Source organism: Linepithema humile, chromosome 1 (assembly GCF_040581485.1).
Source record: "Linepithema humile isolate Giens D197 chromosome 1, Lhum_UNIL_v1.0, whole genome shotgun sequence".
Classification (NCBI taxonomy): Eukaryota; Metazoa; Arthropoda; class Insecta; order Hymenoptera; family Formicidae; genus Linepithema; species Linepithema humile.
In genome coordinates this window covers 36,779,985-36,802,977 of record NC_090128.1, presented here as the reverse complement: position 1 = coordinate 36,802,977, position 22,993 = coordinate 36,779,985, and the positions used below count along the sequence as shown (strand labels likewise).

Sequence of the window (22,993 nt, the reverse complement as noted above, 5' to 3'; positions counted from 1 at the left end):
AGAATACCTGCTGCTGGCTGAAACGAAGGGAGAAAGCTGGAAGAATGAATGTATAATCTGTTGAGAATCATCTAAACTCTCCGGTATATTAAAGAATAGCGCGCTCTTGTTCGATCCGACCGATCAATATAGCGGATCAATATAACAATGCTTGTACGATTCAAGCGTGTAACTGACCGATTAAACAAGCGGCTGCTTCCTATTCGAAGGAAGTTGTTCGCAAAAATTGGCACTTTAATTTTTCTTAGTAAATTTGAAAAGCATTCATTAATATAATTGAGTAAATATTTAAACTAGTGTTATCAACAAAGATCAGGCCTTGTTTATACCGGACGGAATCACGCTTCAATAGGCGTGGGAGAATTATTTACTAAGAACTTTACCGAAGAAGTCGACCGCTGACACGTGCTATTTTTTCCCCTTCTCGCAAGTGTGTACGGCGGGAACCAGTAGCGTTGCATTAATTAGTTTTATTATTATTATAAAAACTCGCTATATCTAATTAATTAAATATGGATACAAACGCAGACGGAATCAACGAGATAAAATGCATATATTGCAATCGTTAAAATATCACGATATCGAAACATGATTGTGATTGTGATATCGCCGTAACAGGAAGTACAGTTTATTGTAAAATTACGTAAGTCGATCACGATTCTTATGTGATCTTGAGCGTATTTTTTTTTTTTTTTTTTTTTTTTTTTTAAACCAGGGTACGGAACGTTGGGGGAAAGGATGAGAGGTGGAGCGGGGAGGGGGGAGAGGGGGGGGCAGGAAAGAAGCGCAGGGAAGAAAAGAAAATTAACGGCAGAAGGGAACCCGATGCATGTTTCAGAAAACTGGCCGCCATGTTAGCCCCTGTCTCTTCCTCCCTATCTTTCCTGCCCACTCCCCCGATGCTACTCGCCACCATCTGTATGCACCGGGCTACCACGAGATATATCGTCCGCTGCATTTTTCAAGCTCGCGTGCGAGTGCGATGGGGCGCGCGTGAAAGGGGAAAGAATCGAAGAGGCAAGACTGAGAGAAAGATAAAGAGGAATAGAGATTGGTCCGTGCGAGCGAGGAGAAAATAAAATCGTTAAGCGACGACATTCCGTAATGTTGTCGAATGAAGGGGGAGGGGGGGACACGAGGAGCGGCAACCCTTCTTCATTCGCGCGCTATCGTTTTGAGTTAACCCGTCCGGAACACTGTTGCTCGTTTCGCGAATTAACTTTCATCGTCGCGGCATCGCTGCGCCAATTCATCTGCACCAGGAATGTATGAATATCGCATGAGCGTGTGAGTTTACGATAAATTTTCGCGCAGTAAGGAAGTTAATAGTGGGGAAGAATCGAATTCCGACGATTTTACGAGCATAAAACCATCTGATTCCTCCCTCGCGAGAATACCCCACCGGCTTAACAAATTGATAACAAATAACGACGACAAAGTGGTGATAAACCAAATGAAAACCGCATTAATTACCGCGCATTCCCTTGTTTCGCCGAAGGACAAATCGAGGGGCTAATAGCTAATAATGAAATTTCTACACACAGACGTGGCACGACCGTAAGAACTTGTTCTTCAGCGATGCACCGGCGCGATCAGTCTCGTCTCTTCGAAATCATCCGGCTCGGCGAGTTTCAGTTTCAGACGACGATGATGAGATTTTCGATCACCAACGCCGGCTGATTTTCGAAGACAATCTTAGGCGGGATAACGGGCACTCTCCCACTCGTTGCAACGGGCTGGCAACGCCATTGGCAAACGGCAACGCTCTGCTGTTCGATCGGATAGGAGGGGTAAACGAGGAAGGTACACCGCGGCGCGTAGTGGGGTGTTGATTTGTTCGGACCGTTCGCCTGTCCCTCGCTCCCTACGCCACTGGCACTGAATTTCGCACCGTCGAAAAAGGGCTACGGGAGGAAGGGTCGAAGGAAGAGAACGAGCGACGGGGGTAGGCGGAGGTCGGGCGAGTAAGAGGGACGGAAAGCGGATCATGTGCGTGCGAGAGACGAGGGACTACTCCGAAATGCATTTCTCTCCGCGGTTCCTCTTACCTTCGGTCCTTCTTCGCGCCGAATTCGTTGCGCGAGTATACGATTGCTTACTCTCTCTCTCTCTCTCTCTCTCTCTTTCTCTCTCTTTCTTTCTTTCTTTCTTTCTCTCGCCGACACCCGCGGAAAAGCAAATTCTCTTCCGTGTCACTGAACTCACCGGCCGTCTGACCCCGTCGTTTGGTTTTTCCGCACGAAGTGCGCCCCGACCTCGTCCCTCGTCCGGATGTGGAATGAGAGTGATTTCTCCCTCTTTCTCTTTTCTTCCCCACTCCCTCCCCCCTCTCTCTCTCTCTCTCTCTCTTTTTCTCTCTCTCTTTCTCCTCGACCCTGTGCCATGTATCTCGGTTGCATCGATATACAAGTCGAATTGAGACATTTCGAAGACAAACGCGAAGATATGCTCTTTTGCGAAGCCCAAGTGCATCCTATTAATAAAAAATGTATATTCTACGTATGATTATGATATATATTTCTCCACACATATTTACTACTTGGCGTTTGCGTTTATTTTGGATCTTCGACGATTAATAGCGTATTAATAGAATCCATGCTCAATGGATTTGCGACTTCTCCGCGCTCACGAATTATTCGCATTTCTACGTGCGTATTAATCAACCCATTGAACTATAATTCATATGTACACCGACGACGGGCACGAAAAAAATAGGTATATCGTCCTCGAAAGGCCACCTCCCCCGTCGAGGTCGCGTCGACCATTCGAGACTATCGCGCGACTTCTCTCTCTCTCTCTCTTCCTCTCCCCCTCCTCTCTCCCCCTCCTCTCTCCCCCCCTCTCTTTCTCTCTCTCTGTCTTTATCCCTCTCTCTCTTCACTGATGTCGCGCGCGAGGAAGGCCTCGCGGGACATTGGCCTCGGCGGGAGCCAATAAAATCCCTCTTCTCTCTCTCTCTCTCTCTCTCCCTCTCCATGTATCGGGGGGCGAACGACACTCTCTCCCGCTCTTTCTGCTTTCGCTTATCTCCTTCTCCCGCACTCCAACTCCCCTACCCGCTCTCCTTCCCCCTCGTTCCCCGAGAAAAACCCCGGAAGAAGATTCGAATGTGATGCGGTGACCGAACAAATCCTCCCAATGACACGTAGAGTCCAGGGAACACTAAATTACGCCGAATGTGTAGCGCGAACGAGCGATGTCGCCGCGAAACAAGGTGGCTCCTGCTGGTCGGTAGTTCGCGCACGAAACACAGCGGAACGAAGAGCAGCGGCGCAACGCGGCACGACAGTTTCGCCAGTTCCTCCTCCGTTTCCCCTCAATCCGTCGTGTTCCTCTCGTCCATCGTTACGGTGCAGCGCAGCGACGACGGCGGCGGCGGCAGTGGCGGCGGCGGCGGCGGCGGCAGTGGCGGCAGCGGTGGCGACGGCGTTGTCCGTCCGTTCGTTCGTTCGTTCGTTCGTTCGCACGCTCGCTTGCTCGTTCATTCGCGTCACGTACGATGATGCATCCGAGCGCATAGTCTGATCACTGTCACCGATGAAGGTTAGTGTCTCCCTCTCTCTCTCTCCAGTTTCCGTCGTGTTTTGTATCGGTTTCAACCTGTGAATCTTCTCAAATCCGTTCTGTAGTACACGGATGCACGGAGATTCCGTGCGACGCGAAGTTGTGCCGACGTTGTCCGCCCAATCGATGCTCCGCCGCGATCCCGGTGCATCGTGTGACGACGACCGACCGACCGACCGACCGACCGAGCGAGCATGGTGTGCGTTCAGTGCGAGTGCGAGTCTGCACAGTGAATGATGATGATGACGGCGTCGTTGACAACTATATGCTCGTGACGTACGAGACGGCGATGCGTTTTACGCATCGCGTCGCGCCGCATTATCTACTTCTGACCAAAAGTTTTTTTTTTCTCAGTGCGAGTGTGATACGTCGAATTGTAATTCGCGTGTGTGTTAATGACAGTGAATGTGCACATTAAGAATACATACATGTCGATACAAGGGATAGAGGGAGTGAAAGAGAACGAGATCACCAACACGGAATTCTGGCACTCCGAAGCAAGGAACGAAAATGCGAATAGAGTAAGGAGAGAAAAAAGTGCGAGAGAGAGAGAGAGAGAGAGAGAGAGAGAGAGAGAGAGAGAGATGTTACTCGAGAGTTACTCGATAATGCAATGGTTATTGAAAGAGTAAGCATTGCATTATCGATAACACTCGCGCTTTTCTATCTTTCTGTCTGGCTGTCTAGCTATTTTTTGCGATCGAACTCACCCGTATTTTAACGGCCGTTACACACGATTTCGGCAGTCAGTCGCGCTGATATTTTACAATAATTATTTTTCGCGGTTAACTCCTCCTCCCCCTCCCCTCCTCCTCTCCTCTTTTGACTGTGTAGAGCGATATCCTCCGCGGTGATTGCGATTTGATTTGAGTGATCGGTGAAAATTGGATTAGCGCTTTGCTTCTATTCTCAGATACGCGACGCACGTGGCACGAAATAACATAGCGCGTGGGCAGTTTTTCGAAGAAAACGAAACACTTTGCGAGAAGGCTAGCTTCCTCCGAGGAAACGGGAAGACGTTTATTCTCGAACGCGTCGCTGCTCTGAATAAACGACCTGGAAGTGTCCTCCTCGTTTTACAGTCGATCATACTCCGTCAGAAGATGTCGAATCTTCTCGAAAGAGGCGATTCCGATATAATTCTGCAAACTTTTCGTTATTCATGTTACGGCGAATGTAGACACAAATTAAATGCGATTATATACGTTGCAAGCTGCAAAAGATATTGCCAAGAAAGGTGTCGAATCTTCTATCGCTGTTATGTCGTTCAAAATTAGCAACTTGTACTACACTCTTGCTCCGAATTTTTCATCTCCGATAAAACCATTTCTAGAATGAAAAATGTGCCTCGTTAAATATCGAAGATCGACTTTATGTTTAATACAGTCTCGGACGGTGCTGTCTGTTTATTGCCTAAATGGAATTGCAGAATTATGCATCGGGACGGTGTTTTTTACGTCGGGGCATTTGCGCAATTCGGGGTTTGTTCGATCTATATTATCGCATTATTTTCGTATTAGTCTCCATTTTTCCCTTCGAATTGGATTAACAAGCAACATACGTGCCTTCGTACTAGCTCAATCTCGCCGTTTCATTCTTTCGTCATTTAGTGCGATTTCAGTATATAGCTGCATCTTCTTCGATGACTGCTGCGTATGTATTTGTTTAAAAAGATAGAAAAGAGGTTTAGTGAACGTGTCGACGAATTCGGAGTGTGCCGAAAACGTTTTAAAACGTCAACGTGCAATGGTGGAATTAAAGTCGATTAACGATTTAAGATTTTACGGTTTCTCAACTCGGTCGCGTCTTTAATTGATCTTTGTTTCTAAGAGTGCACGGAAGGAAGGAAGTATTTTTCACTGTGCGGGGACGATAAAATTACCCTTAACCTCGGTGGATACATACGTCCGGGGTCAATGACACCCTGTTGTCTCGTTTCCCCTCTCGCGCACGCGCAGCAGTTTTGACAGTTTCACGGAGCGAGGAGGAATCTAGGAGGATAGGATATGTTCTCGCCGACGCAGCGATATGCTGTTTTGCTCGTTAATACGCAACAATGACTGGTTTCCGGTCAGCAAAGCTCAGGAAAGTGCAATTCTACCAGTAGAACATTCTTAACGATGCAAAAGAGCAGTAAAAACAATGACGTTAATAGTAAATTAGGTTAGTTAGATAGAAGCATTCCTCTACGTTTTCCATTATTACGGATAGACTTGAAAGTAAGATGCGATTAAGGACGAGAAGAAAAAAAAGAGAATAAATAAGAAAATAAGAGATAATAGTTAATGTTAAAGACAAAAAGAAATAAACGTAACAAGTTTAATAGGCGTCGTTAATTCTCTATATTTCTGATTTAAGATTTTTTCTCAATTTTTAATTTTTTAACTAATTGCTTGATCGGTGGTCAGCTATTTGGACAATTCTTTATTCAGATCAACAATCAAGGGCATGATGTGAAAGTACGCAGACATTGGGTTATTTTATTATGACAATTGTGTATATAAAATAGAAAATGTCAGGAAGTACTCATCAAAAAGATTCCAAGAATTCTATTTCTGCCCTTGAGAAATCTGCTGTTAAGATGTTCTAATGACAGGATATTTTCATTATTCTGATACGATTATAGAAAATTAGTAAGCTCACTAGTGCAGAATTCTGCGAATACCGAATTCTATGCTTTAAAATTATTTCCTCCAACTGGAATAAATTGAAATCATTGCAGCGATCTTTCATAAGTGCTGAGCATCATTAAAATATACGTATCATTCTATTTTCCATTTATTTTGTATTCATTATGCAAGCGCTTTGCAATTCATATCAATTTTTACACGCGAATTAATAAAAATATTTTTTATGCAATAAGACGCGTATAAATAATCATTGAACTTGGACTGTATCACGTTTTTCTACTGAAGGGCATTATTATTGTTTTGTCCGATGTTTTATCTAATGAAACGTAATGCACAGCTGTATATCGAAGAGAGAAAGAAAGAATAAACGAGATAACGAAAAATATATTATATATCTTATTATCATTGCTTCGGCAGAGAATTATTTATGTATTTATCTTAGAACCAAGATAGTAACATTGAAATTTAATTTGAATTTAACTTTAATTTTTAGTAATATAACATATAATAATCTCATTATAAGATTGATTTGAAAACATTCTGAATATTTCGCGTTCTATACAACTTTAGCACTAGAATAAACAATTATTTTATTAGGAGAAAATAAAAAATTACGTAAATTTATCTAAACGTTCCTCCTAATAATTTTAGTAAATAAAATTACAATACCTTCTAAGGTGTTTATATTTTTTATGCAAATCAGAGTAAAGTAATTGCATGAAAGATTTTGTATTTTGTTAGAATATAAAGAATACGAAAATATCGATGTTGATTAATCGATTCAAAATTCTGTATACAATTCCACTAAAAGAAGCAACAAATGCTCGAAAATTGGAAATTTATCATTGGCCTTTTGGAGAACTGTATGACACGCACACACATTGTCACTTACGTATAAGTCGATAAGTTATCGTTCTTGATTGCTCCGTGCATGAAAAGGACAAACACCCACTATAAATCGCAAGTCAGAGTTAAATATAAAAAGACTTCGCCTTTTTCGCTAGTCGTTTTTACACAACTCATTTTTAAACAAAAGTAATATAAAATCAGAAGTGGCTATAAGTTCAGATAAATATTCGATAACGAAATTATTATGCAAATCTTTTCGTGCAAAAACGTAATTATCTCGACAATATTCGTTTCGTGCCTGTGCATCGACTTACGTTGAGATTTCGGAGTCAAACGACACTAGGATGAAAAGGAAACGCTTCTACATTGTTTACGAAAATTAATCAATAAAAATAAAAAACAGAAATATAGGAAAGGAATAGGAGGGAGGGTGGGCGAACGGGCGGGAGAATGGAAACGGAAACTAGTTCCGACTAAGATCAATACCTAAGTTGTGCAACGGACCGCCTGGCGCGAGAATCTCGCCTCGCGTATGTGCGGCCCTACGCAGCAGCAAGTAAGCAGCGTGCAACGCCTTTCGTCGAGACGCGCGATGTACAATACCAACGATATATCGCTTGCGCGCAGTGTCATGGACACTATTCGCACGCACACATGCACACACTCGCGCAAGTATGCACTCGCGCACGCTTGCACTCAGCACGCACGCACGCACTCACTTATTCACGCACGCACGCACTCACTCATTCACGCACGCACACACGCATGCACGCACGCATTCGCGCTTTTAAGCGGAGTCTTCACTCAGTCAACCAACCAATCGAGCAACTATATTGGCTAGGTCAGTGAAATCGGTACAGTCACGAATGTGGCGACGATTGTATATCTTCTCGGATAACGAAATACGAGTCGCACCCGTTATCGCGTGACTCCCGCCTATGAGACCGATTTACGTTTCGTACATCTCTACATAACTTATCGCGCTTACGCAAAAATGTCACTGGATCTATCTGATCACGCGCGCGTACAACCCCCGAGTGTGATTAAGGACTATCGCAAATTTATGTCTTCTTAAAGTATCACTTTAATCCTGCAAGGAAAAGAGGGATATTCAAGGAACGCTATCAAAACAAAGTAGGCCACGATCAAGATTATGCAATCAGTCGAATTTTAATTCGCAATTCTCAATCTTTAATCTCTTACGAGTAGTATCATAGATAATATCTCTGGACAGATCTGATTATTTAAAAAATTCACCCTAAACCATCACGTGAATGTGGAAAATGCGAATGCGAATGGAGAATCGCGATGCATGATACAATTGTTTGCGATTGTTCCGTGAATTAAAAATGATTAACATCTTCGATTTCATACGTAAGCATTTACGATTAAAATTATTTGAAACATTTGACATGAAACTTGCAGTTATATTTATATGTACATTATTGATAAGAGGATACCAAGGAAAGGCTTATCGCATCCTGAACAAGTTGTTATTTTAATCATATATCGACGAATAACAATGACAACTTAAAAGTATTATAACCGCAAGGTCATAACTTTTCAGAAAAATAATTTGTATCTTTGAAGTTGATTATAGAAAATCAACGAATTTAAATCGAATTGAAAATTAAATACATTTTCCTTGAAAAAATCGCAATTCTCTAATAATATACATACAAGAAGTACATTGAAGAAAATAATAATGTGTATATAATTAAAATAAGAAAAAAGTATTAATCTTCTGCGGTCCTTTGTGATCCTCCAAGGTGGACTCGACATAGTGTCTTACGATAATTACGCATAATTTTACAAATAATTCAGGCAATACATGATTATAATTTACAAATTATGTTGTTTGAATCTTCATAAAAATGTTTAGATAACAGTATTTAATTATTCTGTTCTATTTGTCTTATCCAATAAGGTTAAAATAAAGACAAGATATTTAATATTAACTTACTCGTCGAAATTAATTTGAACTGCAAAGAATTAATAATAAGAACGTTGAAATATTATTATAACATATCTAAAAATGCAATTACGATCCTTATCATTTATATTATCGATTGTTTCCAACACAGAGTATTTTATTTAATGTAATTTAGAATTATGATGATACGGTTTTTTTTTTACCGAGAATATCTTTGTAGTCCACAAACCATCAAATCTTTAAAAATGTGGTCTATCTTTGTACATTGAAATTTGATCGAAAATGTTTATGCGAAAATCAAGAAATGTTTTTGTATTGAATAAACATCTTAAGCAAGACGTTACGCGAGTATGAATGAGATGTTAAATGAGTATGAGACAAGGATCGTTAGTACTTGCAATTAGCGATAAATATACAGCGGGAATGCGGGATGAAAAGATTGGCTGAGAGGCGAATTATCGGACGAATCAAGACAGATCGGGAGAAGACAACACAATTCGTTAATCGCGTATTTTGCGTACGGGGAGAGGGGGATAGAACGCGTACGGGATGCGTGTATTCGAGGCCTAGGCCGTGCCTACGACCTCTCTAATAGAATGGGCGCATGCCAGTCATTGGCCGGTATGGTCTAGGCAGTGGGCGGGGAATAGGCTTTATGGGTGTAGTGAATCGCGGGGGCACACATAGTGTCCCTTTTTTCCTCGCTGCGTCTCTCTCGCTCCCGTACGCCGGTTTGTGCTTGCCGCCGGTGTTCACCCCTCCCGCCATGCTCCGTCGCCGCCGCGTTACGTTGCACCGCGCTGCGCGCTGCGAGGTACAACTGCGGGATGCGAACGAACGCGGACTGCATTGCGGCCGCGGCTCGATATTCACTTCGGATGAGGAGGTCCTTCGTCCTCCCAGTGTACCTTGTGAGACAGGATTGACCAGTTCCTATAGTCCGTAAATCAGAAGTCAGAGAAATATCGGATATACAATGGCTGGAGAAAAAAATATCTCCGCACTTTTTCTCTTTTTTTTAGAATTTATTTACGAGAGTGATATTATCTATTAGAATAAATTGTTTTTGTTAATATACTAGTATTATATGAAATAAAGCACTTTATAGATGAATAAAATGTTCCCGTTTAAAGCATTAAATAAAATTATTATTAAATATTAAAAATTATCCTGAAAAAGATGAAAAGTGCGCATATATTTTTTTTTATAAATCAATGGACAACGTCTCCTCTTTCCAACTCATTTTCCAAGCCATATGGAATTAAATATAACTTATAAATCTCTGCTTAAATCGTGTTAAAATATCAATTTTATATTTCTAATTTATGGTTGTGTAAAATAGCGACAATCACGAAATTCATTAATTATTGTATAATTGACACATGCTTTTAATTTCAATTATTGAATCTTATACGATAATAGACTCGATGTTAATGTGAGTTTAATGATTTACGATTTAAAGCGTAGAATTATAGACCAATTATTTTTAGCATCATCAGTGAATCGATTTATTACAAAATCCGATTGTGTATGTAATTTTATCAAAAAGAAAAATTGAACATTACTATGATAAGCCATTTATACGCGTGTTTCTGCACATGTAAAAATCGGCATTGCTTGTTTTATCTCAACGTTGGCTTAAATTCAATATATACAAATTTTTATTCAACTTTCATTCAAAAAATTTAACATTTATACTTCACACAAAAGCCTATTCACATTCATTAATAATTATAACGCTATACGGACTTTAATAATGTTAAAACGCGCGAGAATTCCGTTTTATTTAAGACAGAAAGAGAAGGAGAAGTCAAGTTGTCTTCAAGGGGTCAGATTGTCGATCGATTATCGTTTCCCAGTTGGCGACCTTAGCAACCTTCTTGAGGCTTACGCGGTAGAAGTAGCGGTACCGTTAAAATGGCGTTAAACCGATGACTAAAGCCGCCTTCATATTTGGAAGGAAATAAATTTATCATATATGAACGTCATACCAGATGTGCGCGTATACCAAGGCGCTCGACGTATCGAAAAGCATACGAGAGAACGAGGACTCGCGAACAGCGGCGAGCTCAGTTCGCGTCGTGTTGCTATGGGGACGTTTCTTCTGTCTACTCCGCGCGATTCTCGTTTCCGTCTTTCTCTTTCCCACTTCCTTTCGCCTCTTCACTTCTGTTCTTTCATTCGATGCGTATCACCTCCCTTCTTCCGTGCCCTTTTCTCCTCGTCTTCCTCCTGGTTTCTTACGGCTCGCCGCGGAAAAATGCATCTTTCTCGCGACGACAGTTTCGCCGGTGTTCCTATATCTTTGCATTATCGGCATGATTTTTATGATCCCCCAGAAGATCTATTACCCGAAAAATCTGTCTACACAATGGTTTTCCCAGATTTTCCCAGAAATTTTGTCCGCCCGTCGAGAAGTCAAAGAATTTTATTAGGATCTGTAGAATTTTTCTTGAAATTGTCTGCGAAGATTCTAGTTTTATTTTTAATAATTCATGAGGTGTCCGTTGTTTGGGAAATCCTGGAAAACATGGAATTCTCCGTGCCTGAATTTGTGCCTGTAGGAAGCAAAGAATTCTCGGGGAATTTTTATTGAAATTATTTCTGCGAAGATTCTATTTTTATTTTGCGAGCGACTGAGTTTCAACGTGTTTTTAGCATTACTAAGCAAGTGTATGATAAAAAGCCAATGATATCGACTTGAAAAGCTAATAATGTTGTTTTAAATCGTTCAAAGTTTTATTAGAAATTCAACACTTACTCAATTTTATTACCACAATATAATATTAACCTTATGTTAGTCTGGTGGAATTTTTTATTCATAGTCTAATAAAATTTAAAAGAATCCAGTACAGTTTTAGTCAAAAACCCAATATAAATAAATATGTTAAATTTATTCATTTTCATATACTAAAACGTGTTAAATTAAAATACTTAAACTCCCGAAATAATTGTTCAGCAAATCGGTATTTATCAAAATCGATAAGATTTTACACCAGAATATTTTTTAAATATATTTATTTATACGGGGATAAAATTATTTGTCGCGTTTTCATTAAATATTCATTGACGATGCCGCGAGTTGAAGTATATTTACTTCGGTAGCAAAATGCACACACACACGATAAGATAGAATGGTGTTGTTTGCTTTGTTCGCGAACGTACATATTTTAGACGAGGTACATGTAAACTTATAAAACGATTACGCAATTGATACGCCTTTCTACAAGTGTGACGAACATTTCTCGCTGTTAAAATCATTGATGTTTCACTATTGCTGCTAAACTAACTTGATTGTAGGAATTACGTTCAACATCGACGATAAAAATTTTTAAAGCAGTAAAAAGATATACTTTTTATATACTCATTTAGTGCATTGTGTACTGAACATTAAGATTCACTTTGAATCATTTATATAACTCGCAACAGAAATTCTCTTGATAGGATTCTACTTATAATTTTATATGTCGTATAATGCAAGAAACATTTGAAAAATCAGATTACACATATGTACAAAATATATATGATATGTGGGATATTTTGTACATGTGTATTTTGATTTTTTAAATGTTTGCTATTAGGTGAAATCATATATAGAATTTATCTATGTAAATGTTTATTTCGAGTTTTATCGCAAGTTATTTAGAGTAGCTTTAAAATAACTTCGAAATATCCTCTATTTTGACTGAATAGAATATGGTTATTTTTCTCCTTTTTTTATCGCCGTAATTGAGTGAACTTTTCATTAATAAAAGGTCCATTGCATAGCAGCGTTCTGTAACTAATGACGGCTTTACATATATAAAGTACTGCTAAGTTTCCAAGAAAAAAAACTCAGTAATTTTTTCTCAGTTAATGTAGTGCATCGCGATACACAACGGGATATTTGATTACGTTGCCACTTATGTTTTCATTTATACTACTCTATTTTCATCTTATAATATATTTAGATAACATATTAGAAGAACATATTTTTCTATTTTCCACGATTTAATCCTTTATCATTTTATAAAAAAAATATTTCTCTGCTCTTTCTCTCTCTAACTTTTCTTTTAAAAATATTATTTTAAATTACAACTGTAGTTACTTTCGTAAATTTATCCAGCATAAATTTACAATTGTTAATCAATATTGATGGAAATGAAAATGACATTTTGCCGATGTCATTACATTTATGAGTAGCGAAATAACTTTTCTATATAATTTACGTATAATATAAAAAACAAAATAATTTCACCGCCCATAAACGTAAATCTAATGTCAAATTAGCAATAATTTGTTTATCGATAAATCGTGAATAATTCTGCTAGACTGTAATTTTCGCGCGAAAGGAAGGCGAAAGAGAGAGAGAAAGAGTATCCCGCGATGGACCCGCCCCTGAGACGCAGTTCATTCACACGGTTGCGTCTCGCTAAATATAATATGGCGGTGACCCCGGTTCCCCGTTGTCGATTCCTTCGCCCTTCTCCCCACTCGCTTTCTCTCTCTTTCTCTCTTTGATATCCCCTGAATTCAACGCCCCTGTGATTATGCGTCGCCCTTACGCGCCCCCGCCCGTTTCTTCCCATCCAACGGCCCTGCGGCCCTTCGAATGAACCCTGCGTTGCAAGCGCGCACGCATCAAGATGCATCTCTGTTGATCCCACATTTTTCAACAGATTGGACCGTGCCGGACTAAGTACATAGCAACAGTTCCGTTCTTCGCAAGATTCGCGTTTATCGACCAAATGTTGACATATCGAATTATTTATCCGCGATACGTAAATTGAACACTTTTCTATACAATTACGTATTAGTATCATTTTCGACGATTCGGAGATGTAGCCTTTGTACACATTAGAATGCACAAGCAATCGTCATAACGATCTATCATACGCGGCAGTATATGTGTGTGTGTATGTGTGTGTATGTGTGTGTGTATATGTGTGAGGCTAGGTTACGAAAGGGCTTCAAATACAATAAATGATATTTTTGCAGTCTGCAACACACACGCGCGGAAATTCACTTTCTACATATGCAAACGGGGTTGCGAGATAATAATTTATTTTTCATATTCTTGTTCGACTAGTTTTGCGTCGGGGATTCTTCGTCGCGGATCCTGAAGCATTTTAAGCCTCGTCCACAATGTTACTTCAGTCCTTGCTAGTCCGAAATATCGCATTTCAATACGAAATGTATTTAACAACGTCTCTCGGACGTTAAAAATAAAAATTTGGACATGCTCTTCTCAACTTAAGCAAAAATTTAATATACAAAATTTTCGAAATGTTTTCTTTCTTAATGGAAAGTCGTATGTAAAATATTTATTTGAAAAATTTTAAACCGATTAATTAAACCTGATTAAACCGCATTTGATGCATATCTTATAAATGCAATTAACTGAATTGAATGATTACTCAGTTAAAAGATACATAAATTTAATTTGCGTATTACTTCTAAATTAATCATGTGAGAATGACATGGATTTAATGGAATCCTAAGCTGGAATCAGGTGCACGATTCATAGTACGAAACGCAATATCGTATGATCGGTCTCTCGGAAACAGTGCGTTGCATCCCTTAAACCCGAAGCAATAGAGAGAACGGCAAAGGCCATTAAACTGTCTACGAATGAGGATGCAGGGGATTTTTACAACGTCCAAGAGAGCCTACCTACTTCTCCGCGTGCACTCTTACATTCTTCTTCTCCTTGTTTCTCTCTTTCTCTCTCTTTCTCTCCCTCCCCCCTTCCCTCCACCCCCTGCTTATTCCGCCGTTTCTTGTTTCTCATAGGACCCACGGACTTTTTCTTCTACGCCCTTCTGATCTTCGCGGCGGCCCAGAAACGGCCCGACTACGGTCCACAACGGCGTCGCCGAGCCGGGACCGAGTCACTGCGAAGAGAAATACGAACACGAACTTTTCTAAACATCCAAATTTCTATCGAATCTTTGACCATTCAAGTATACATTTTTATCGTTTATTAATAAAACTTTTTTTTCTTATTTTTATTTTTTTTTTAAGTAGTATAAGTTTACTCTTTCTTGTTTTAAGATATTCAATATATTTTGTATTTTACTCTATATAAAATAATTATTACAATAGAAAAAATGACTTGCAGACATCTGCAACAGCTGATTGGCACTTAGAGTCTTTTTTAAAAAATTGCAATTAAAATCAAAAACTGCTCTAAATGCCAGTGCTAACAACGTGTATAAAGCATTAAGTACCATTTATATGAGTGATTTGCAATAAATCGTTTAAATTATTTATTGTATTAATTAATTTAATTAAATTATTATTAATTAAATTATTTATTGCAAGTCACTATTATACGAATAGCACTTAACACTTTATACATGTTGTTAGCAATGGCACGTAGAACAGGTTTTTATTCTAATCGCGATTTTTTTTAATTGGCACTTAAAGCTTCAATTATTTTTAATCCAGAATTATTCACTCCGCTTTATCTCTTAGAATTTATTTTATTGACTTATTTATTTATAAATCGAAAAGTTCCCTTAGTACATTTTTAGTTTTACGTATATATCTCTCAGCAGATAAATTTAAATAAAAATCTATATATACAAGATCTATATATACAAGATAAAAGAATAAAAAGAGAAGCATTTTACAACACAATCTAAAAGTTTTCAATTAACTCGCTTTTAAATGTATTAAATGATGCATGAAAGAAGTCAATTTAATCAAGTAATATTTTACTGACATGAATAATCTATCGCAGAACGAGAACTCTAAACACGTATTACTACATATGTAAATTATTAACAGCGAATCAATCTGAAATTAATCTCAAAACTAACGAACGTCCTTTAAATAATAGATTCTTCGACCATTTTGCAAACTATTTTTCTGCAAAAATGTCAAAAATTTTGTTATTAATTATAATTTTTCAATTTTTGAGCATTGTATACCTATATAACTAAACCTTAAAGTTAATTTCATCTAAAATAAATTGAAAATTGTGACTTTGTCATTCATGTGGCTCCTTGAAGCTTTTTAGTTTGCAAAAGCTTCTTATATTTTAATCGCTTATAACTTGAACTATTAATGGAAGAATCTATCATTAAAAAGACATTTGGTGCTTCTGCAACAATATCCTTTTATAAATACACAAGCAACATGTGAATTGACAATCTTTTATTTAAAATCTTATTTTCCGGTGCTTAATCTATTAAAAAAATGTTTAATACACCACATTTGATTAAAAATATCCTCTTCTTTTTGCACCAATTCTTATCCCTTCCAATCCCTCAATTGTGGGAAAGGTATCAGGTAGCAAACGCGCAAGTCAATCGCTTACGGGCAGTCATTAGTCATTTAATCATCGACTAAATTTTGATAGCACAAAAACTATAATTAAGTATACGACTAACCAATTAATAATCAAATAATCGACAAAATTAAATATTTTGTAATAGCATTTTAAGTAAATAAAAATTTAATTGATAATAAACTAAATAAAAAACAAATATCAAGTTGCAAATAATTTATTAAAACAACATATATCAATTTACAGTAATTTTAACTGTTGACACATTTAAACGAAATCAAATTGATTTACATATAATAACGGAACAGTTGACTGGGAAATAAAAAATAATAATAAATAAAATCAAGAAAATTCTAAATTTAAATCAATAATCCGGCTAATGCAGGCACACGTGATTGAGAATCACAGCATTAATTAAAAAAGCAGCTGCGATTAGTGTTACCAAAATTGCAATAAATAAGTTTAATTAATAATATGCAATATATTAATAGCATAGGGATCTCGGTATAATTAGACGGTATAAAGATAGTAACATTATAGACACTCAAGAAGATTACATCAGTGACCCAAAAGTAAATAAAAAATGTTTAGCGAGAACGTTAGCTCACATTTTTATTTTCATTTTATAATTAAATTAATACAATTTTGATTTTATAATTTTTTACTCATGCTGACAATGAAGAGTTGCGAATACTTTATTTGGAGAATTGTTAGTTTATGAGTAATAAAAAACTACAATGGTTATCAGAAAATAGCACTATATATTAATATAACACTGTATATTAATTTATAAATAACACGAAACACAGTATTGATTTCAACGAAATAAATAATAATCGGTTTGCATTTCCGCAGGTGTGCCGATTTGCTGTGAACACTGGTCTTTGAACGACTGCTGGATTACCAAGGCCTCTCGAATTTCTTGAGTCAATCTCCGTGTGGATAGATCTCGGCGGACGATAGTTATCGGCTATACTTGATGACACTAACCCGTAGATCCGAACTTGTGGGCTTTTTTATATGCATACCGCAAGCTCCTATCTACCGGTACATGTAGTCAGGCCGGCGTTAAAACTTTTCGACGGATCCTCCTCCTACCCCTCCATCACCAGCACCACCACCACCACTACCCCACTATCGGTACTGCTACCATTACCACTACCACTACTACCACCACATCCACCACCACTACTACTATTTACTACTACTACTACTACTGCTACTATTACTACTACTACTACTACTACTACTACTACTACTACTACTACTGCTACTACTACTACTACTACTACTGCTACTACTATTACTACTACTGCTACTATTACTACTACTACTATTACTACTGTTGCCACTACCATCACCACCACCATCATCACCACCCCTCTGTTCCTCCGAATGCTCGCGGCACTTCCGGTTATAAGCAACAGACTTCTTGTCAAGTAATTTTCTCATACGTGAAAAGGGGACCATTTTGAATCTACCAACCGTTAAAGCAACATTAAAGTTTTGTTAAAGTTGAAAAATGTACATATCACTTAAGGAGACTATTTTACATTGAACATAAAATCAAATATTGGCATCGCAAACATTATTGTGCATAATATTGTAAAATAATGTCCTTCTTGTAAAACAAAATATATATCTGCGAAACTTAACAGTGCGGAGGAAGCTTCTGTCAAAACTATAAAATTGTAAAGCAATTTTATTATGACAATAATATATTAAGCAGCGTCATATTGTATTAATAAAAATCAACACATTGATTATTGTATTATAGTAGATATAAATTGTACGCGCGTATGTATATGTCAAAATTAATGTAAATACGAAATTTATCTGGTACCAATGGAATTAAAGTAAGAAAGTGAGGCAAATCGGCCGACTGAAAAAAATCGGTTGGTAGAATTAAGAGAAAGAAGAAACGTCGATGGAACACAACGGACGACAGAGGAGGAGCCCGCGACGACGTCTGGGTGAGGTAGTAGGTTGTATAGTAGGGAATGGAAATTCGCAAGATACGAAGTCCACTGTACAACTTGCTAACTTTCCCGGTCGTCGGCGCCGCGACGCTGTCGACGCTACGTGACTCTCGAGGAGCGAATCGTGAGATTTTCCGCGCGCGGAAGGGAAGAATTCGGTAGAAAAGCGTCATATTTTTTATATACAAATGCGTAAAGTGGGGAATTTTTCACAGTGTGAATGTCAACGCGTGCGAGTGTCTTTTGGCAGGAGTGTGTGTACGTATCTGACCAAATGTCTTTGATCTACCTATACTTTATTACTGCCTATACTTTATTGAACAAGCAAAGATTTCAACGATTTCTCCGATATGATCCGATAAGAAAAATTGTTTCTTTATCAGATATGTACTGTGTGTAATTGACTAGGGAAAAAGCGACATATACTTAAAATCAACTTTTTGAGGAAACACGTTTAAATGCAATTAAAATTTTTTGTTATTATGAAAATGTCTATTTTATTTTTTCTTATTTAATTTTAAAACATTTTTTTCTATATTTTATTATATTGTTTATATCAGACTTTTATACGTCTTAAATTATATGAAAATAGAAGTAAAAAGGATCTTTCATATTTTAATTATTGAATATTAAAACTAGATTTATTATTATTAAAAGTAGAAGTTTTAATTAGGATGTAATTGTCAAAACCTAAAAACGAAAAAATTTAAGCATAAACTTTTTTCTTCTCTAGCTGATCATATATATTTTATATATAATTCATATTCTTTTTTTAAAACATTTGTGTTAATTGTATAATAAACATAAAAAATATTTTTGTTCCTATACTGGCTTTTCCATTTCTTATTCTCCAAGCATGACAATTTTGTAAATTGGGTTTCAGAAGAAGCATTCTCGATAAAAGACTTTCTTTAAGAAAAAATACGATGGAACATTTGTCCAGCCTTTACTAATTGTCTGTACAATTTCTTCAACTTTAGCATAATAATAATTTGCAACAAATTAGGACAGTTATAAATTAAAATTGAAAAGCAAAGCGGCTGTAGAGTGAATGAGATAGAGAGAATGAGTGGTGGTGAGCGTGAAAAAAAGAGAAAAAGGGCAATGGCGGGCGGGCTGAATGTAAAGCCTGCCGCGTCGCCGGTTCCCTGAGACCCTAACTTGTGACGTCGCGACCGATATCTCACAGGCTAGATTCTCTGGTATTGGCGATGAGTGCTGCCTTTTGCCGATCAAAAGTCAGTCCTAGCAACAGAGATACAAACGGCCACATGTTTCGACTACTTGCCGCGCCACATTTGCGTATTCTGCGAATTATTTCTACATATTTTGTGTGCGATTAAAGTGAGAGAGAGAGAGAGAGAAAAAGAAAGAACAAACGACTGCTTATGTTGCATAACATTCATCGCTTAATTTTTCATCAGTAGCTTTAGAAAAACTTACTATCGCATACGCCTTGGTCTCAGATTTAGATATTTTTGATGTTTCTGAAAAAGAACAAACCAAATTTTAAGAATATATTCTAGTTATTGTAATAGTAAACAAATGGCATATATAATCAGTAATAGTTTGAAATGACATTGCGATTCTTCCTGTACAAGGCGCACTGTTTATTCGAAAAATTTAAATTACAATATTATCAAAATGTATTTTATAAAATATTTATGTTTTTTTGGTAACACAGGACTTTATGTTAATATACTAACATATTAACTATATTATAAAAATATGTCTCAATATTAATTAAATATATATATGTATGTATATATATATATATTATTTTTTATTTTTTTATTTATTTATATATCGATACACACTTAATAATTTTCTGTTACTTGCTTTCCTGTATTATTATACCCGAACTTCTTAAATTAATCTTATAATAGTCTTATAGGTTATCAAAAATGATACAGTACATTATCCGCAGCTCATGACTTAAAATCAAATTTATTAATTATATTTGTATATACACATTCTGTACATCATGTAGTAAAGAGGATATTCTCCTACTTGTCTTGTCCAAGGAAAAATTATTAAAATACATCTATAATTTACATGCATAAGGAATATGACTTTAATGATTTAACTGTTATAAAATGAACATTAAACACTCATCACTTTCAGATTTTTAAAATATTTTTGTGCTGTTTTCACATGCATATATATTATGAAGTTTAATAAACCAACTACAGTAAAGTAAACGCTTTTAATTGATGTTGAAAATCTACTTTTATGTAAATATTAATATTATTTCACTATAGCATTTCACTACTTTCATCAATTCTGATATGACGTTATGTGGAAAAATCACTTACTCTCAAGTTGTTTAAAAAAAAAATATGAAAAGGAATTTATAAATTTATAAGTAATGAAGAAATAACGAAATATGACTGATGAAAAAGCTATATTTAAAGTAACATAAGAATATAAAGTACTATACTTGTCCATATATACAATTATTTACCGCATGAAATTATGTTTAAACAAGATAGTGAAAATATCAAAATGCTTATAATAAAAATTCTTTTAATAGTAATTAGGTATATGATTTCATCAGAAGTATCTTCTTCCCTCCTCGACAAGTTTACTCAACTCTGCAGCCGAATAGCCCAACAGCTGTTTCAAATCACAAACAAATTTATAAACAAACCGTTTACCATGAACTTTGGAAATCATATCACCATCGTAATAATATCGAAGCGCTCTACTCAATTTCTCATAATTCATCGACGGCTTATTTTTGCGTGCTCCCCACAATTGTGCCACTGCTTCCGGCTGATTAAGTTTGAATTCCCCTTCAGTTCCCACCCACTGAATTGCACTTCTATATTCTTTGTCGGTTAATAATTCTAATAAAAATTGCCACAACTGTATTTGACCACTATTAACAGCACGATTAGAAGGGGTTACAGGGATCGAAGCCGGATCGACGTTCTCCAATGGCATATTGGAAACCACACGCGCTTGTTGATTTCCTGTAGACTTGGATTTCACTTTTTGATTTCGCGCTTTAATCAACTTCTCCGCAATAGCTTCATTGGGTGAATCTGGTGTATCTTTTTGCACTACAGCTACGGAAAACAATAATCTTCATAAAATTTATTAAAAATTTGGATTTATCTAGCAAATATTTTCTTTATTATTAAACTGTGCGATATTAAATATTTTTTTCGCATACCAACAAATTTGCATTTTCTAAGAAGTTCAAAATGCGTCCAGAATACATCTCCTGGGTCAAGAGGCACTTTTGCATGAAACTCATCTATAGTAAGGTTACACAATTGCGCTCCGGTTATATTCCAATCAGCCAATCGTAACGATATCAACTTAAATTGTCTAACAGCCCATTGCAACCAATGTTTAACATGAGCTTCTGACCATTCTTTTGGATCGCTTGGTATTTTTAAACGTTCCTTTCAAAAAATATATACATATATTTTAGATAAACAATTTTTAAAAACATTGAATTTTTCTTACTATATGCTACTTTACTAAATAAATGCTTAATAATATCAAATATTCCTTTAACATGAGGAAATTGAATTTGAATTACAATAATATATATAAAACAACTTTTATATTTTTCTTTACCTGTTCCCTTTTATAGTATGCATCTACCATCCATTTTATGACATTTCTTTTATTTTCTTGAGCCACAGGTACGGGTGCTATATCATAAGAAAAATATCTTATTTAATCTATCAAAACTATTTTAACTAAAATTAGATGTATTTTTTTATATTTATACATACAATTACTTTCTGTATCTTCAATATAATCTTCTGCTGGTTTAAGAACATCTACTATATTGATGCGTTTCAGCATAGGCTTTACTTGTACATTAATCTGAACTAGTCCTTCTCCTTGGACACATTGATCCACTAAATTTTTATGATTTTCCAACTATTATATAAAAAAACATATAAGATAATATAAAACATTTTAAACTGAGAAAACGTTGTAATATACATTTTATCACTTACCACCTGTGCGTTTTGCAGCCAAAATGAATAATTCTTCAAATCCATAGTTAACCTCTCTTCCAAAAGGCTTCTTAATGTAGATAATGGTTCTCTGATATCCATGTGTTGCATTAATATTCCTTCATTGCAATACTCGCCATTTGAGGCACCTTCTAAAGTAAAACTAGGTTCAACTTCCAAATCAGAGCTATCCTGTTGCAGTTGTGCCATAATATCATCTTCAGGAGGTGAGAAGATCGTTTCAGGTTCCATTTTTATTTGCCTTATCATAGCATAATCCGCTTCATCATCAGTATCAAAACTAGAAAACAAGTGAAATAAATGTCGAAAGAATCTTAATTATAAGTTAGGTTATACTTATAGAAACAAGTGTATATAAATTCACTAACCTTTTATCAGAACTTTTCCGGTGATTTTCTAGTTCCATGTCAATTAATGTGCTAAATGCGTTATAATGGGTGAACAATTTATAATTTAAATTAACACTATAAATAAAATCTTCAACAAAATATTCGTTTGCATCAGCAATGCCCAGCGAACATTTGGTCACATTTGGTGTATATAATGCCAGAAGAATAAGAGCCAATGTCATGCTACATTAATCGTGTAGCCAGATTTTAGACGCAAGAAGCAAGCAGCATGAATGAAGGAGGTACCGCACACATGCGTAAGCCACTTAAGATAAATACGTGCGAGACAAAATAAGCAATGTCTCTTAAACTCTTTCTCTTTCGGTCCTGAGCCATTTTTAGCCAACACTCAAATCATTTTTTAATCAAGAT

At 36.6% G+C, this 22,993-nt stretch overlaps 2 protein-coding genes across 2 annotated transcripts in view; one reads left to right on the top strand and one right to left on the bottom strand.

Moving 5' to 3' along the window:
- Nucleotides 1-20,295, top strand: part of LOC105667444 (hepatitis A virus cellular receptor 1-like) — a 27,694-nt gene extending 7,399 nt beyond the window's left edge. Inside the window, exon 2 of the mRNA XM_067347249.1 lies at nt 17,105-20,295. Within this exon, the coding sequence (XP_067203350.1) occupies nt 17,270-17,692 (423 nt within the window). The 5' untranslated portion in view covers nt 17,105-17,269 and the 3' untranslated portion in view covers nt 17,693-20,295. The remainder of the gene's footprint in view (nt 1-17,104) is intronic.
- On the bottom strand, nt 20,157-22,992 carry Ets97D (DNA-binding protein Ets97D). Its single transcript, XM_012359242.2, has 6 exons — nt 22,601-22,992; nt 22,212-22,512; nt 21,981-22,131; nt 21,820-21,896; nt 21,407-21,641; nt 20,157-21,299 (listed from the first exon to the last, which is right to left on the bottom strand). The coding sequence occupies exons 1-6, from the start codon at nt 22,801-22,803 to the stop codon at nt 20,782-20,784; spliced, it is 1,485 nt and encodes a 494-aa protein (XP_012214665.1). The 5' UTR covers nt 22,804-22,992; the 3' UTR covers nt 20,157-20,781.
- Nucleotide 22,993: the final 1 nt, after the last annotated feature.

What these genes read in the sequence shown, in the direction of transcription:
- Ets97D (XM_012359242.2), bottom strand. Translation starts at nt 22,803, where the DNA reads ATGACATTGGCTCTTATTCTTCTGGCATTATATACACCAAATGTGACC. An exon ending in CGGAAAAGTTCTGATAAAAG is followed by an intron (nt 22,513 to 22,600) that starts GTTAGTGAATTT and finishes CTTGTTTTCTAG; the next exon opens with TTTTGATACTGATGATGAAG. An exon ending in TGAAGATACAGAAAGTAATT is followed by an intron (nt 21,897 to 21,980) that starts GTATGTATAAAT and finishes CTTATGATATAG; the next exon opens with CACCCGTACCTGTGGCTCAA.